This window comes from Piliocolobus tephrosceles, chromosome 1, assembly GCF_002776525.5.
Source record: "Piliocolobus tephrosceles isolate RC106 chromosome 1, ASM277652v3, whole genome shotgun sequence".
Lineage (NCBI taxonomy): Eukaryota > Metazoa > Chordata > Mammalia > Primates > Cercopithecidae > Piliocolobus > Piliocolobus tephrosceles.
Window position 1 is genome coordinate 191105662 of NC_045434.1, and position 12617 is coordinate 191118278.

Genomic DNA, 12617 nt, shown 5'->3' on the forward strand with positions numbered 1-12617 from the left:
GGTTCCATGTTTTCCACCGTGATTTCTCAGCTACAGGTCCATCCACTCCTTTCACTGACTATTTAAATACATCCTATACACCAAGCCATGCAGAAAGCAGCAGCTTGTGGGGACATGGCCTATGTGGGGCTCCTCTCCACTGCCAGAGGGAAGTGAAGTGTAGGGTAGCCAGCTGGGGGCCCTGCCGGGTTCAGTCCAGTATGGCCTGAAGGTCTATTCAGGAAGCTATTTCATAGCAGTTTTAGGGCAGGCATTCTGGGTTGAAAGCAGCTACCTCAAACTTCATAGCCTGGCCTTTCTATTTTCTCAGGCCCTAGTTTTATCTTCCAGACAGACTCCATTTATTAAGTCATAACTTTCCCCCCATTTTTATTAAGCACAGACATCTGTACTTGCAAGTCAGATCTTTAGATCAGCATAATACCCAGTCTACACCGACTGTCTGTAATGAGCTGACCACATTTCAATCAAAAGCCAAAGACACCAGACATTCTAGTTTGCCAGGGGGCTTTATTCTGGGTAATGGTGATTATCTTTTGGCTTTTTGAGATAAAGAGCTCTGAGGCCCTGTGCAGGGCTCTCCTCCCTGCAGTGGGTAGTTGGAAGTAACTATGACTGTTTTGCAGGTCAGTGAGGCCCAGCAGTGTGTCGGGCTTAGCCAGGTCAGCTGCATTCTCCTCTGGGCTGCTGTAGTGCTAGAATCCCAGCATTAGGTGGAATCTGGTTCCCAGAGGCCAGCTGCCATCCAGAGCTATAATTCCCTTCATAGCCCCCATGTGAGTCTGGCCTCTGCTTCACCAAAGGCAAAGAACCCAGTGCCTTTCCGGGCAGCCCATTTCCTCCATGACTGGCAGAACATCTTCCTGATGTGGATTCTAGATCCTGCCATCTTGACACCACCATTGGCTGTGGTTTTCTCTGTGAGCCGCTCAGGACATACATCACCCTTTCTGCATGCCAACCCTCTACATAGTGGAGCCTGCCCTTTATCCACATTTTCCCCAAGTCCTCCCTTCCCTAGGCCAGATAGCCCCGGGCTCTTGAGCAGTCCCTCGCTGAGCATCTCTCCCCTCGGCATCCTGGTCACCTCCCCTGAAATTTCTTCAGTTTATCCGAGTCCCCCAGAGTGGAGGGCTGAGGCCCCCCATGGTGCTGGGTTCAGCCAGCAGAACGTGGAGTAGAACTGCAGCCATTAGGAGCAGCGCCTGTTTCTTTGTTCCCACTGAACCAAGTGTCTGCTGAAACCCGATGGTGCCAATTGTAGTCTCTCACCTTTGTGCTCAGCTGAGGCTGAGGAGCCCAAGACCTGGATTGATCTTGTGAGCATGGTTGGTTCTGAGCTTGGGGGTCAGCTGTCACACCTAATCCTGCACACTCACCTCCAAGCCTGCCTACGCACTGTGCCAACCGCTTTGGATCCTAAGGCCAGTGGGAGTGTGGAATGGGCAGGAGAACCCATCCTGGCAGCAGCTGGAGCTCTGCGCCGTCCACAGAGAGCTGGGCTGGTAAGTGGTGTGGAGAGCAGGTGGCATACTTAGGCCATACATTCCACCTGCTCTGGGTGAAGCGGGGTGCCTGGGATGAGCAGTGCTTCAGTACTCCTGGGCTGGGCCCCTGGCAGCACCAAGGCTCTGCCCACCTTCTTGACGGGTGAGGTCAGAGGGAGCCCACAGCTCCATTAATCAAGTTAAGCAGACCTGGTGGTGTGCATAGCAGAGCTGGCCCCTGCCAGATGTCCTTGTTCCTCTCAGCAGAGTGGCACCTCAGACTGTGCTCCACGTCCTGCTCTGGCAACAAGGCTCAGAGCCTTTGGCAGACTTAAAATCATCTCGGTGGCAGACGGAGCATGTCTGGCCAAGTCTGTGGCTTTCTCTTTCTATCCTGTGAGTTCATAGAAAATAGACGCAAGCCTTGGTTCCCAAGAAGATGAAGATAACAGCAAATCAGTCCATTAACCCGCTATCTGCCCACCCGGCCCCCCTTACCTTCCCCAGGCCATTGGGCCTGTGAGCAGACAGTTGTGTCGAGGGGCGAGGTTCTGGCATCGCAGGATTGGCACCGCATGAGGAGGCAGCACCACGTGTGCTGAGGCCTGGCTGAGTCCATCTTGGATCCCATGTGGTGGGGTGGGAGGTCAGCAGATAAGAGCCTTCTAGTGCCTTCTTGTCTTCCCTCCCCCTAGCTTCCCCACCTTCTTCTGCTCCTAACCTCAGCGGCACAGATTTTGTGCAATGACAAGGAAAGGGCACATTCAGTGCCAGGCTTTTAATTACAGTTGCTTCGGGCTGCTGGCCTCTGTGCCAAGTGGCCATGGAGGGTGTTTTATCACACCACAAAGCCAACAAGGTCAGGTCTGTGGTGTGTGCCCTTGGCACCTGGTTAGGGTGGGGCTGTGTTCGTGGCCCACTGGAGAAAGGCTGGGCCCAGATTAGTTCACACAGGCATCAGAACAGCTGGCCAAGTGCAGCCCTGGGCGTCAGGGAGCCACGGAACCAGATGGAAATGCCTGTTGGGACCTTTAGAGCAGACTCTAGGGAAGGCCGGTAATTGGGTAGGAAAGGGGTCTTTAGGAGGATGGCCAAGCTCTGGAAGGATGATGGGTACAGATTATACTGTGGGGTATGGCCAAATGAGAGAAGTACAACAATAATCGTGTGCACAACACTTCACAGTTTACAAGGAGCTTTCCACTTGCTTCAGCATGCTTAATCCTCACATCAACCCTGCTTAGGGGACACAAGCTCAGAGAGGGCAAGTGACTTATCCAGAATCACACAGGCAGAAACCCAGAACTGAAGCCCCAGCCTTTCACCACATCCAGCTGTCTTTCCATGAGGGGTAGGGGCAGATCCCCTGAGCTGGAGCCTCCAGGGCAGCCCTCGCTCAGGGCAGCACTGTGGTGACGCTGGTGAGCACCACATGCTCAGAGAGTTTGGAGACGGAGCATCGGCTCTGCAAGGACAAGGACTTGTGGCTGGCAGAGGAGCGGGGACTAGGGGCCTTCAGAGAGCCGCAGGGACCCGGGCCAGGCAGGCAGCAGGAGAAGGCAGCCTTAAACTGCTCCCGGAATTTGCCTTGGTTGGGAGACAAAAGACACAGCCATAAGGAGACAGATGCAGCAGGAAGGGGCCTTGAGCCCAGGGACACCCACGCAGCTCCAGCCAAGCTGCCTGTGAGGAGGCGGGGAGGGAGGGAGGGATAGAGCTGGGAGGCAGAGCCCTGAGGCAACCTCGGCACCGCCAGGGAGAGAGGACAGAGGCCCTGGAGCAGGTTCCCAAGGAGAGACGCAGTTGCCATCTGATTCCTTGACTGCGCTCTGGCTCAGAGACTGGCTCAAAACGTGGTATCTGGCTCAGGGGCCTCAGGTCACCCCTGCCCTCCTTGGTGTGTACGTGGGGGTCACTATCTGTTGCTAGGCTTGTGCCCTCTCTGCCCTTTGATGATGAAAATGACGGCAGCAGCAGCCCTTTTGCATTTGGCAGTCACGCTGTGCCAGGCGCCTCAGCCTCTGTCCCCCAGAGCATCCTAGCACCCTGAAAGACTGGAGTCCTTTATCCTCACTTCACAGATGAGATGCACATAGGTACAGTGGCTTGCCCAAGGCCACCCAGCCAGAAGCTGAACCCAATTCTAATTCCAAAGCCCTTCTCAAGGGGGAGGAGGGAAGGAGGGACCGCCACACCGCCTTGTTCAGCCCAGGTGTACCACGGAAACAGATTTTGTCAGGCTGAAGCCTCTTTGATCATGTGTCATTAACCTGCCAGCCTCTCTGGTGCCCAGCACAGGGCCAGGCACACAGTAGGTGCTCAGTAAACATAGGCCAAACAAAGGCATATGTGTCAGTAAGTCTGTCTGCCCTCCCCTCCCCACAGAGCTCATCTTCTGTTCTCTTTTCTGAGCTGGAAACCCGCAGCCAGCCTTGTTGAGTAATTCTTGAGTCTCAGTGAGGGTTATACTATTGACTCCGGATCCCTTCTTTAACCTTTTAATAGTTCCTCAAAGCTGTCCAGGCTTGAACAGTCATCTGGACCTGTTCTTTAGAAGTCTAGTCCCAAAGTCAGAGGGCTGGTGAGTCACACTTCTGCTGAGCTCAGCCTCAGGGCCATTACCACCCTGAGACTGGGAGGTAGAGGGAGGGAGTGGGCACTGGGACAGCAGAGAGGAGAGGCCTGGAGTGGGAGCGGGAGCTGCAGGGGAGGAAGACTTCCAGAGGGGACAACCCCTGAGATTCTGGTCGCTCTGCCAGTGTGTCTAGCTGAGCCGGGGAAGCCCTTTCCTGAGCCTGGCCTGTCTCTGCCAGTGACCCTCCTTTAGCCCTGACACCTGGACTGTGCAATCCTTCCTCAGGCAGGGGCTCCAGGGCCCTCCCCCCACAGGTCTGACTCCCTCCGGGGAGGGTGGACTCCTCTGCCTGTGCTGACTGGAGGTCTTGCCGTGCCTGCACCCATGGTGGGAGTGGGGGGTGAACTGACCTAGCCCCTGCCCTTCCACTCACTCACTGGTCTGCAGAATCTGCACAACTGGATCCTGGGTGCCAGCCACCGTGGCGAGTGTGGCCCGTCTCCCACTCAGGACAGGGCCCCTCGGGGTGGGTCCTCCCAGAGAAGGATCACTGTGCCCACAGCAGGTACATCCTCACCCACCATCCTTTATTTGGGCCTGGCTTGGGGATGGGGAGACTTGTCCTGTGGACTGTTGGCCACCCTCAGTGACTTTGCCTCCCCAGCCTGCTCACCACTGAGGAAGCTGTAGATGATGGGGTTGGCAGCACTGTTGGCGTACACCAGCCAGTGGGAGAAGGTGAAGCAGGCGTAGACAGCTTCGCGGTCACTGACTTGGCGGAACATCCCGAACACCCTAGGCCCAGGGTAGAGCAGCGTCAGAAATGGAGTAGTTGTGTGTGTATTGGGGGAGTGCTGCTCACAGAACGTGAGCTGTAAAGTGCAAGAGTTCCTGCTGCCCACTTCGTCCACATTTCCTGCCTTCTGTACCTGAGGTCTTGGCCAGGGTTTGGGGTTCTCAAGCATGGAGGGTATCAAGCACCGCGATGGGCATCTCTAGCCTCCTGGCCATCGGATCCCCTAGGGCTTCCCATCCACTTTCTCATCCATCCTCACAGCAACATGAGGAGTCATAGACATCATCCATTTTTCTATTAGGGAAACTGAGGCTCAGAGAAGTAAAGTGACATGCCGAAGATCACACAACCAGGAAGTGGCCAAGCACAGTCTCAAAGTGAGACGGTCTTCTGTCCAATAGCCTGCATTCTCTCCCCGGCGCCCTGTGACCCTCTTTTGCTGTCCCTCCAGACACATGCATGGTTAGCTCTCTCACTTCCTTCAAGTCTCTGCTCAAATGTCATTTCCTTGGAAAGGCTTTTTTTTTTTTTTGAGACAGCTCGGGCACCCAGGCTGGAGTGCAATGGTGCAATCATGGCTCGCTGCAGGCTTAACCTCCTGGACTCAGGCTATTCTTCCACCTCAGTCTGTGTAGCTAGAACTACAGGCACATGCCACCATGCCCGGCTAATTTTTTGAATTTTAGTAGAGATGAAGTCTCATTAGATTGCTCGGGCTGATCTTGAACTCATGGCCTCAAGCGATCCTCCCTCTTTGGCCTCCCAACGTGTTGGGATTACAGACGTGAGCCACTGCACCTGGCCCCTTGCTTTTTTTAAACCATTATATCTAAAGCAAAAGCAAAAACCCACCAACCCTTGTCATTGTCACTCTGTCCTATTTTATTTTTCTTCCCAGCAGTTATCATTTCCTGATATTATAATATACATTGATTTTTCTATTTACTTCCCTTCTCTCCTGCTAGAATACATCCTCCATGAAGGCAGGGACTTTGTCTGTCTTGTGCACTTGTTCACTGTATTTCCAACCCCCTAAAATGTGATGATTAAGTGAATGAATTTTTACAATAGCCCTAGGAGACAGAGGCTCAGAGAAGAGAAATGGCCTGCCCAAGGTCACATAGTGGAGAAGGGGTGGAGCCAGGTCTTTCTCCCAAGCAAGGAGAGCTCCTTCCCCAACCTCAAACTTCTCCCCACCCCAACCATACCCCGGGCTCTCACCTCTTAAGGACATTGAGGACACTGATGGGCAGGTAGCAGAGGGCAAAGACCAGCAGCACCACCATCAGCATCTTGGCTGTCTTCCTCCGCGCACGCATCTGCTTCACTTCAGCCAGGAAGGCGCGGGCCCGGGGCTGGGGCTGTCCACTCAGGCCCTGCTCCAGGTCCCCCAGCTGGTCTGAGGGGCGCTTCCAGTTTCGCACCAGTGCTGAGGTGGTGCCGGGAATCTGTCCAGCACACATAGAGACAGCAGCGGTGGGTATAGCACCTTGGGAGGGTGGTTGCCTTTTGTGGGGCCCACTCCAGGCTGGACCCTGGGCAGGGTGGAGATGGGCAAAGGGATAAAACCTTTGCGAGAGGAAGAAATCTGATGTTTATGATAAAGACTAACACTCAGGACTTGAGAGTGAATGATAGATTTTCATTTTCTTTTCTTTTTTTTTTTGAGATGGCGTTTCACTCTTGTCACTCAGGCTAAAGTGCAATGGTGCGATCTTGGCTCTCTTCAATCTCAGCCTCCCGAGTAGCTGGGATTACAGGTGTGTGCCACCACACCGGGCTAATTTTTGTATTTTTGGTAGAAACGGGGTTTCACCACCTTGGCCAGGCTGGTCTTGAACTCCTGACCTCAGGTGATCCGCCCGCCTCAGCCTCCCAAAGTGCTGGGATTACAGGTGTGAACCACTGTGCCCAGCCTAGACTTTCATTTTCCATTAGCTCTTTGTGAAACCCCCCACAACATGCCTTGTGGAAAGGTATTATTGGTCCTTATGGGTAGATGAGGCAACTAAGACTCAAAGAGGTGGGGACCCTTGACAAGGCCCCAGGCCACATCCTCTCAACTGCCCATCCATCCTCCCTAAATCTCCAACACTATCTTTGAGAGTAGGGGTGGGGGTGAGTTGTGCCTCCTCTGGGTCATACCGGACTGTGAGGAGCCCTGGGCAAGGGGTGGGCAGGTGGGCAGCATGGAATGGCCTGGACCAGTGCCTATAAGCCTGGAGTGGTTCTGGGCTCCTGGAGAAGCCTCTCCTGCCACCGGACACTCGAATCACCCACCACAGAGGGGCATGGGGCTAGAGTTCTGGAAACGTGGGTCTAGAGCCAGCTCAGACATTTGTGAGCTATGTGACCTTGGCCACCTCATTTTCCTTTCTAAGCCTTGCTTTCATGTCTGTCAAATGAGGAGGATCATGCCTGTGTCCTGCTTGGCTGGGGGTTCTGTGAGGAGCAGGTGATGAGTGTTGGTGGACTGCAGGGCTGGCCAGCCAGGAAGAGCCCTACTGGATTGGGTGCTCCTCCAAGGCAGGACCTGGGTCACAACCAGTCCGTGTCCCCACCCACTGCCCGGCATGGCCTGGGCGCAAGCCAGTACTTCCTATGAAATGTAGGTGACGTCCCCAAGTGTGAGAGTCCCTTCCTGAGCCTGGTCATGTTCTACTGGCCTGCCTTTTCTCACCACCCAGACACCAGTCCAGGACTCCTACTCACTAGGCCAAGGGCCTGTGAGCACCCCTGCCCCAAGAAAACCTAGGAAACCCACTGAGGGTCAGTCTGTAATGCAGGAAAGAAGACAGGCCCTGGAACCAGAAGGCTCTGCTGCTATTGAATCTGGCAAGTTGGTTGCCCTTATTTGGCATTTGTGACATGGGTAACGTTGCTTCTTTTGTTAGAAGTTGTTAAGACACTGGAAGCAAAGTGCCTAATTTGGCAAGCAACACGGGGTTGCTATTATTATTGTTGCAGTGGTACTAAACTCAGCAGTGGAGGCTCACAGATCTGGGCTTTAGTTCCTGATCTGCTCACTAGCTGAGTGGTTTGGGGGAAGTTATGTTGATCTTCTGGGTCTCGGTTTTCTCATATATTTAATGTGGGTGATATATGGTGGCTAAGGATGCAAGACTATCTGGGAGTAGATACTTCAATAAACGGCAGCCACTAATATTAGAAGGACATGTTACTATTCCATTCCAGGGTAGCCACTGGTGCTTTTGGTGTTGAGTTTGACGTGTCTCTGGGCTTCCCCTCTCTTTGGTTGCAGCCAAGATGGCACGTGCTGATGGCAGAGGACTGTCTACTCAGTTAGACCAATAGCACCCCCACCCCCAGCCCACACAGTGACACCAGAGCGGGCCTCACCTGGCGGCCCCAGAGCTTGCGGAATATCTGGAAGTAGGCCATGGCCATGAGGCCCAGTGGGGCCAGGTAGGTGACAAGGAAGAAGCAACTGTGGTAGATCTTGGGATATAGGTCATCTGTAGGGGTCAAGAGATGCAGAGTCAAGCCCAATCCGCGAGCCCCACCCTTCCCTGGTTAGCAATGCCACCCTGTCTTGACTAGGGTCAAAGCAAGGCCTAGGAGCAGCTGGACCCCATACAGCCACCATGACAGACAGAGACCCTGGAGTTGTCCAACTTGGGGTGTCCCTCCTGGAAGGATGTCTACACTAGAGCAGATATCTACATGAGGGGAGGCACCCACCCTGGGAGTATCCCTGGTAGGAGCCACTCTAGGGTGTCGCCTGGGGAAATACCTGCCCTGGGATTTCCCACTTTGGAAGGGACCCTGCTAGATGCTTGCCCTTGGGGTACGTGCTCCCGAAGTGCCCACCTGAGGGGATGCCTGCTTGAGGCTTCCACCATTACCTGCCCAGCGTTCATCGCAGACCGAGAAGAGCCGTGTGCGGTTGGCTAGCTCGGGCAGCACACTGCTGCATTCCATGACTGCAGCCTGGGGCACCATGACGGTCAGCGACACAGCCCAGATGCCCAGGATGGAGCCACGGGCCCGCCGGGCTGTGCTCTTGAACAATAGTGGGTGGCAGATGGCATACCAGCGGTCCAGGGCGATGAAGCTGAGAGTCAGCACTGCCACTGACACGGACACGGCCTGCCCCACGGGGACACAATGTCAGTCATTTTGGGGGCCACCCAGAGATGTGAGAGTAGGTGAGTGAGGAGGCTGACGGCAGGTGCAGGGCAGTGCAAATCCTGACTCCACCACTTACTGGCTGTGTAAATGTGGGCAAGTCACTCACCCTCTCTGAGCCTCTTCTACAGAATGGGTTTATACCATCTACCTGGCAGGATTCTTGTGAGATAAGTGAAATCATGTGTAAACAATGTCCAGCTTCAGAGCTGGCACATGGTAGGTGCACCCCTCCGGTGAATAATAACTTGTACCTATGTAACTTACTATGCGCTGGGCACTGTTCTCTTCATCCTCATGGCAATCCCACAGAGTAAGTGCTCTTGCCCCCACTGTTACAGATGAGGAAACAGGCACAGAATTCCCTCATCCATCTGTCTTTATGCTCAGGGTCACCAGAGTTAACTGGCTGAGTGGGAAGCCTCAAAACTGGGAAATCCAAGAGGCATTTATCTCTGCCATGGAATGCAATCCCTACCCCAGGCTGTTAGGAAAAAACCCTCATTCTGGGAGACAGAGTTGAGTCTGGGCCAGAGGTGTGTAGGCATTGCCTCTAGGGGTACCGCCTGCCCTCTGGGGTGCAGGAAGTGGATCACAGGATACAAACTGAGAGAAGCCTTCTTCCACCCCACTAACCCCGTCTGGACATCCTGGTTTCCACCACTGGGGTCTTTCCTGGCCAGTGCAAGAGGGAGAGGAGAAGGCTGTTTCCATCAGGCTCCTCACGTCTGCCCCTTTGGGATTGGGGAGCAGGCCCAGGGTGTTGTGTATGTGTCACTGCGGGCTGATGCCTCTTTCCTTGACTGTGTGCCTGTGTACCTGGAGGTGACTATATGTGTCCACACGTGTCTATGTATATGTCTGTGGCTGTGACCAGGAGGGGATCTCTGTGATTGTGTGGGGTTGTGTCTGTGTCCTGGAGTGTCTGATCTGGTGGCTTGCCCTTGCTAGCAACCGAGGATGACACTTCAGGGGTCACGAGCCACTGACCTGTCTGAAAGGCAAGTCTGAGGGTCACTGAGACCTACGCAAGGCCGTGGGTTTTGTACAGGTGTGACAAGGAGTGGTGAGGGGTGCCTGGGCAGAGCTCACCTGTAGATAGGGGATGACCTTGCAGAGGGCATGGCCGAACAGCCAGGACTCAGTGATGTCCACCAGCAGGCTGGCCGGCAGGCAGATGGCAGTCACCAGAACGTCAGCCAGGGACAGGTTGACGATGAAGTAGTTGGTGACCGTCCTCATGTGGTGGTTCCGCCACACAGCCAGGCAGACTGCAGGGTGCAGCGGGGTGAGGTGAAGCTGATGGCGGAGCCACACCCATCCTAGTTCTGCCCAATCAGCGAGCCCCTCCCCACATGCACCCCCCCCCCCCCTTTCAACCCCCAGGGAAAGCCAGCAGCACTGCAGGGCAAGCCCTGGACCTACCCAGCGTGTTGCCCACCAGGGCCATGAGGAACACAGCCACATAGGCTGCGATAAGGACCCACTCGTACTGTTTTGGGTACAGATAATCGCGCCACAGATAGCGGAGAAACTCATCTTCATAGTCTGGAGGCACAGGGGATGGCTCCCTGCTGCCAGTGGGGACCCCCATCTGGGCCCCTGGGGTGGCTGAGGGCTCCATGAGCTCAGGAGCCACTGCGGCGGAGGGGCATCCTAGGCTCTGCAGAGGGGGAGGAGGGAACTTGGGCCAGCCCTCAGCCCACTCCCCTCAGGGTGCCTGGAAGCTTGCACCCAGTTCTTTTCGGATCTCAGCTCCAAACTTCCTGAAGGGAGGAAGGAAAGGAGAGAGTGGGGAAAGAGAGAAGGAAGGAAATTAGGGAATGTGCCAGGTGCTTTGCATATAAGTTCCCTCTTAATTCTCACAGTCATGAAATTGGTGGAAGAAGACAGACCTGAGTTGCATCCCAATTCCACACCAGTTGCCTTGGGTAGCTTACCTGGCCTCTTTCAGCCTCGGTTTCCCCATCTGTCTAATGGGGTGACAGCCCTACCTACCTTACAGGGCCGCGATGAGGCGTAATGAGCTCTGATGCTTGCCAAGTGCTTCACCAAGAACCTGGTACAAGAAGGTAGTTTAGGGGACGTTTCGGGTTACCATTATTAGGGTACCCTGCTTTGCAGATGAGAGGGAAGCTCGGTGAGATTGAGTCTCTTGCTCAAGGTCACAAAGCTCCTAAGCCAGGTCTGTTCGAACCCATCAAACACCATAGATTTGGGAGGATAAGCCATCCCGATTGCAAGTATTTCTTTAGCCAGTTCACAGGCTTTAACTTTGGGTTGGGAAAACGAGCCAAAGGAGGTGTTAAGAGACCCAAGCCCCACCCGCCATACCTGCCAGACCCTCCGGTGGGCACGCGCGCACACGCACACATACAACACACACACAATGTGGGTGGTGCGCGGAGGGACTGACGACCCCGTGGGAGCAAGAGGAGCGTCCAGGCCCGCTAAGAGGCCCCCTTTGGGTCCCCAGGGCCGCGACGCTCTCCGACGGCCGCCAGGAGCCGCTGTTCTGGCGCGCGGGCCGCTCTCCATTCATAAATCCGGCCAGCCCAGCTCCCCGCCCCTCCCTCCTCCCGCACTCAGCCCCTCCTTCCCCCGGCTGGGCTAAGACGACCCCGGCCGGGTACTGGAGGGTTGCGGATCCCTGGAGACCCCTGGGGAGGGGGAGGGGACGCCTTCATACCCCACTGAACGCCGGCAGACCCGCCCCGTCCACGGGACCTTCCTGCACCTCGGGGGCTGCGGGGGACTCCTGGAAGGCGCGGGGAGCGAGGGCACTCGGAGCCTGCTTGGAGGAGAGCAGCGCTGGCCGAGGAGCCAGTCTTCCAGCACCCAGGTTACCCCCCCGAGACTCATGGCTCCTCCCATCCCTCGCCGCGGGTCCTTTGGAACCCCCATCCCGGGCCTGGGGGTCCCCCACACCCCGCACCTGTTGGCTCCGCGACCCGGGTGTTCTCGGCTGCTGGTACCCGGACCTGGCATCGGGGACTTCGCCTTCCTACGAGGAAGGCCGAGCCTCTGGGGGCCGGGGCTGCGGGAGGGGGCCGGGGCAGCCCCCTCCCTAGGCTGCGCTGCCTGGGCTCGCGGGGCTGAGCGCGAGCCCCGGCAACTGCGCGGGCTGTGGCTGGGCGCGGGCTCCGCCGGGCTGCGCGCTGCGGGAAGGGAGGGCCGGCGGGAGGGGCAGGGCGGGGTGGGAGCCCCCAGACGGTCTTGGCTCCGTGTCTTCCAGCCCCGAGACCCGCAGGGCGGAGGGAGACGCTCGTTCCTTCTCGTCTCCCACTTCACGCTTCCATCCCACCTCCATTCATGCGATCATCCGTTCATTCATTCCATCCTCATTCATTCAATATTTATGCCCCTGGCCACCCCGCATTCTGGGCGCACTTAGTGTGTACCGGTGGGCCTGGCAGCTTCAGAGGGCCACAGTGCAGAGGTGGAGCCCAGCCGCGCCTCTCCTTGCTGCCTGACATAACTGAGGAGGAGGATGGCACAGGTGGGTCACAGGGATGAGACAGAGAGGATGCCTGCACCACCTCCAGCCCAGCTCCGGATGCTGCTGGAACAGCTAGATCCCAACGATGCCAGAGAGCCTTTCTCTCCCATC

The 12617-nt window shown here is 56.0% G+C and overlaps 1 protein-coding gene across 1 annotated transcript; it reads right to left on the bottom strand.

Moving 5' to 3' along the window:
- Positions 1-2183: 2183 nt before the first annotated feature.
- HCRTR1 (hypocretin receptor 1) lies at positions 2184-12135 on the bottom strand. Its single transcript, XM_023219374.3, has 9 exons — positions 11943-12135; positions 11006-11066; positions 10433-10773; positions 10100-10278; positions 8725-8968; positions 8219-8334; positions 6080-6306; positions 4736-4857; positions 2184-3074 (listed from the first exon to the last, which is right to left on the bottom strand). Exons 3-9 carry the CDS (start codon positions 10629-10631, stop codon positions 2884-2886), a joined length of 1278 nt encoding a protein of 425 aa, XP_023075142.2. The 5' UTR covers positions 10632-10773; positions 11006-11066; positions 11943-12135; the 3' UTR covers positions 2184-2883.
- Positions 12136-12617: the final 482 nt, after the last annotated feature.

Coding starts and splice junctions, on each gene's coding strand:
- HCRTR1 (XM_023219374.3), bottom strand. CDS start 10,631: ATGGAGCCCTCAGCCACCCCAGGGGCCCAGATGGGGGTCCCCACTGGC. Junction 10,279..10,432: donor CCTGGTGGGCAACACGCTGG/GTAGGTCCAGGG, acceptor TGCACCCTGCAG/TCTGCCTGGCTGTGTGGCGG. Junction 6,307..8,218: donor GCAAGCTCTGGGGCCGCCAG/GTGAGGCCCGCT, acceptor TGTGCTGGACAG/ATTCCCGGCACCACCTCAGC.